Source organism: Trametes versicolor (genome assembly GCF_000271585.1).
Source record: "Trametes versicolor FP-101664 SS1 unplaced genomic scaffold TRAVEscaffold_27, whole genome shotgun sequence".
NCBI lineage: Eukaryota > Fungi > Basidiomycota > Agaricomycetes > Polyporales > Polyporaceae > Trametes > Trametes versicolor.
This window is the reverse complement of record NW_007360347.1, coordinates 1-3,696: the sequence shown is the minus strand read 5'-3', so window position 1 is coordinate 3,696 and position 3,696 is coordinate 1. Positions and strand designations below refer to the sequence as shown.

Here is a 3,696-nt window from a genome sequence, read left to right as displayed (position 1 = left end):
CCCATGCGAGAATGTGCGCTCAGTGTCAGTGGAAGTAGCTATGGAAGGGGTTATTAGCATCAGCTGTGGCTTGCGAGCGTAGAGTTGCACGGCCGCGGCATACCTGGGATGGACAAGAAGTCCAGGGCCATCCTGGCCAGCGCACAGTCGGCCGACTTGGGGTCTTCCGCACTCTTCAAGACCAGATCCCAGTAGATCAAGGGATCAGAGACGGTTGACAAGGGTGGCGCCTCGAGGTAGGCAGTGAGGGTGTCCTTGTTCTTGTTGGCGTTTGCAGAGATCGACACAAACATGGCCTTGGACGCCTGAAAGGAATGAGGAATGTGCCTGTCCAAGAGTACATGATAAACATACCGCATTCACCGAGGCCTGCGCACTGCGCCGTGCAGAGTTTGCGACTACCTTGCCTTTCTGCTTGCCACTTGCAGCACCTACGGGAGTCTTTGCGGTGTTCTTGGCCTTTGTCGAGAACACTCCGGAGCTGGAGCACGCAGAGACAAATGTGGGGACAACGGGAATGTTGGCTGGCTTGTAGTATGTCTCCCACTCCTCCTTGATGATGTCCTTGGCTTCGTCGATACACTCTTCAATCCACTTGTGCAAGTGGAAGTACTGAGTCTTGTAAGCGGGATGCAGGACTGCGAAGATGTTAGCAAAGTACCAGTATATACTATAGGGACAATGCTTACTCATCGCGATGCAATAGACAATTGACTCGTCCGTCTTCTCGTAGTACTTATTGAGGACGACGTGCCCGCACTCCACAGCTGCGCGAACGGTCGCCACAAGTGTGTCATCATCCGCGAAGTCGTTGAGGTGCTCGGTAAGGATATCAATATATGGGATGACCTCGTGTACCAGCGCGTGGCTGCTGGTTGAGATCTGCTTTGTTGCGAACAGGAACGGCTGCGAGCAGTGCAGCAGATCAGTTATGAATCCTCAGTAGAAGCAGTCGGCGCGAGTACTCACACCGAGGAGCCTGTGAAGCTCGTAGAGCAGCTCCCACTCCTCGTCGTTGAGCATGAATCGACGGAGGCGGACGCCGTCGCGACGGTTGAACTGTGTCTTGTCACAGAGCTCAGTGAGAATGTCGCACATTTCCAACGTGCAGGCCAAGACTTCCGTCACTGTGTTCCTGGTGTATTTTCCCTTCCCAGTGCCAATGGACCATGATCCCGAGGAATGCGAGCACGTTTGGGGAGGTCCAGCCATTGACACACACATAAATGCGCGACGGAAGGCCCTGCAACATCGTAAATATAAGCATTAGCAGTGGTTGGAAAGCGCAATTCACATGGCATTCACTCACCAGCAGGAGCGCAACAAGCGCTGACTTCATCTCCTGATGAAGGAGCTGGATGTCCCGAGACACCGTAGATCGGGAGGGGATCTTGACCTTGGCATAGAGCATGCGGAAGATGCTCTGCAACTCCAGATCCTCGACGATTGCATAGGGACGGTGACGGCGAGCACACCACAGTGCAAGAAAGAGGCGCATACGTGGAGGGGTGTAGGTGACGCCGTGAGCGAATGCCGAGATCTTCTCGCCTTTGGGAGTGTCGTCGGGCTCGCAGGAGTCGACATGGTGCTTGAGGTTAGCAGTCGAGTACTCGTAATTGACACGATCGACATGCTTGGATGGGCACCTAATGCTTGGATGGGCACCTGATGAAGTGATAAGTACCAGGGGACTATTGTAAGTGTAGGATTGCGCGGGACTTACCTCTTGCAAACAAATCGGTAGATATAGGACCCCTTGGGTCCCGCAATGAGCTCCGGAACCTTGAAGTGTCCGTAGACCTTTGATCTCCAGCCCTTGGAGATGATTTCTGCAACAAACGACACTGATCAGCCGCTTGAAATGTGCACAAGATATCAAACCACTTGCGGAGTATCTCCTCAGGTGTCTGGCCACAATACTTCTCCTGGAAGCGCACGCGCTTCTCGTCCGCAGTGAGAAGACGAAGACAGCGGCTCGCATTACGGGTGACGGTGGCCAAGGCCTCGATGCCGCCATCGGTGGCAGCCTCAGCTCCGCTCTCATCAGCAGAGCTGTCCGCCGCACCGTTCTTGCCATCGTCGGAAGGATCACCCTTGGGAGAGGACATGTCGCCAGCTTGCGAGTCGTTGTTGGAGCCGTTGTCCTTGAGTTTCTTCTTGGGCAGGCTCGCAACGTCGGAGGGTCGTCCGCGAGCCTTGGCCGGTTGCAGCGGAGTTGCGTCCAATCCACCCTCGCCAGCCGACCCGCTAAGAACAACGCGGGTGGCCTCAGAGGACGCGGTGTCGCGACGGCGTTTGTTGCCAGCTTCAAAAGACATGAGACTGCAGGGGGGATGCAGTGTTGAGCAAAACGGGAGAGGGTACGAGCAGTGACACTCTGGGGAGTTACCCAGGATGAGCACCAGCTTATATCCTCCCGTAGGTCTCACCGTAGAGTTACCATCGGTCACCAAGACTCAATGAACCGATAGCCGACCGACTGCCTACACGCGGTACAGGCATGGCGGGTGCACATCAGAGTCGCAGGTCACTGCAGTGAATGGCGCATGCTCATGGAAGGCCGGTCAGTGGTTGCGCAACTTCGGAAAATATGATGTTGATGTCTTACCCTCCCACATGTTCCCTTATCATGCTGGTCACATTTGCGTCGTGCCGGTCAGCTGCAGAGCGAGGTAGGTGTACCTGGGCGCAGACAGTCAGCGCCAAGAAACTTGGGATACTATACAGCACGTACCAGTTGAAATATGGCAGAACAAGGCCAAGGAATGTGTCGCATGGAGGATGATATCCAGGAGGGGTTCAGGGGCAGGAGAGCGACATGGAAAGAGGAAGAGTGAGCCTGAGAAGACACACATCAAGCAGGGCACCCACAGCGCCTAGGTTGGCAGTTGTCCCCACGCAGAAGCAACCATATGGAGCGCGCATAACGCACAGACCAGCGCATGCGCGTCCGCTCAACACCTCCATGACTCTCTTGACCACCGAGCTCATTTGATAGCTCTTCACTCTCTGTTTTCGCCGCCGACACTACTACTCCCTCGCAGCTCCTCATCAGATTGTAATCTCACTGTCTAAGCGCCCTAACCGCGTGGATCACACACTCCTTCCCTCGTGAGCTCCAAGTGCCTCCCGTGGTACAAAACGACAATCCACGAGTCAAGGTACAACACGGCACAACATAAAAACGGGGTATGTCTTGATTTTGAATCACATGCAACGCCGCCCTCAAGGCATGACAGTCCGAATGTCGGACAGCCAATAATGGCTGGCAGCGCCGCGCACGGTGCACGACATCCTACTCAGAGCGGGCCTCAGCGGGGATCCGCCTTAACGCAAAAAACTACATAAGCTGGTGCAGCGGAGTCGTCGACTTTGTGTCAAACTCGTCCTCTCAGACGTTGCGCAACCGGCCGCCACGCATGTCCACTCACACCACCGCACCCCCACCCATGTACGACGCGGAGGGCGATGGTGCTGACATCTATCTGCGCATCGACTCTACATCGGCCAGCACGATGCCCGACAAGCACGACAACTCGGAACCTATTCCGTTCGTTGTGATGCTCATCTATGGGCCAACTAACGCTCTCACGGTGAGCCGTGGATAACACCTCATATGCCCTCCTTTACTAATCAAACCATTTGTAGCTCCCTGTTCCCCACCGATGAGTGTACCAAAAGTCACTCAGGCTCAGA

At 55.1% G+C, this 3,696-nt stretch overlaps 3 protein-coding genes across 3 annotated transcripts; 1 reads left to right on the top strand and 2 right to left on the bottom strand.

The window, feature by feature from the left end:
* Positions 1-528: 528 nt before the first annotated feature.
* Positions 529-852, bottom strand: TRAVEDRAFT_108398 (uncharacterized protein; the record flags this gene model as incomplete). Its single annotated transcript, XM_008047525.1, has 2 exons — positions 529-638; positions 690-852. Coding segments are annotated over 2 exons (273 nt in total), but the record flags the coding sequence as incomplete, so codon positions are not given.
* A 226-nt stretch (positions 853-1,078) lies between these two features.
* TRAVEDRAFT_137466 (uncharacterized protein) lies at positions 1,079-1,806 on the bottom strand (the record flags this gene model as incomplete). Its single annotated transcript, XM_008047524.1, has 3 exons — positions 1,079-1,243; positions 1,295-1,646; positions 1,724-1,806. Coding segments are annotated over 3 exons (600 nt in total), but the record flags the coding sequence as incomplete, so codon positions are not given.
* Positions 1,807-3,419: 1,613 nt separating this feature from the next.
* On the top strand, positions 3,420-3,669 carry TRAVEDRAFT_54596 (uncharacterized protein; the record flags this gene model as incomplete). Its single annotated transcript, XM_008047523.1, has 2 exons — positions 3,420-3,593; positions 3,649-3,669. The coding sequence occupies 2 exons, from the start codon at positions 3,420-3,422 to the stop codon at positions 3,667-3,669; spliced, it is 195 nt and encodes a 64-aa protein (XP_008045714.1).
* Positions 3,670-3,696: the final 27 nt, after the last annotated feature.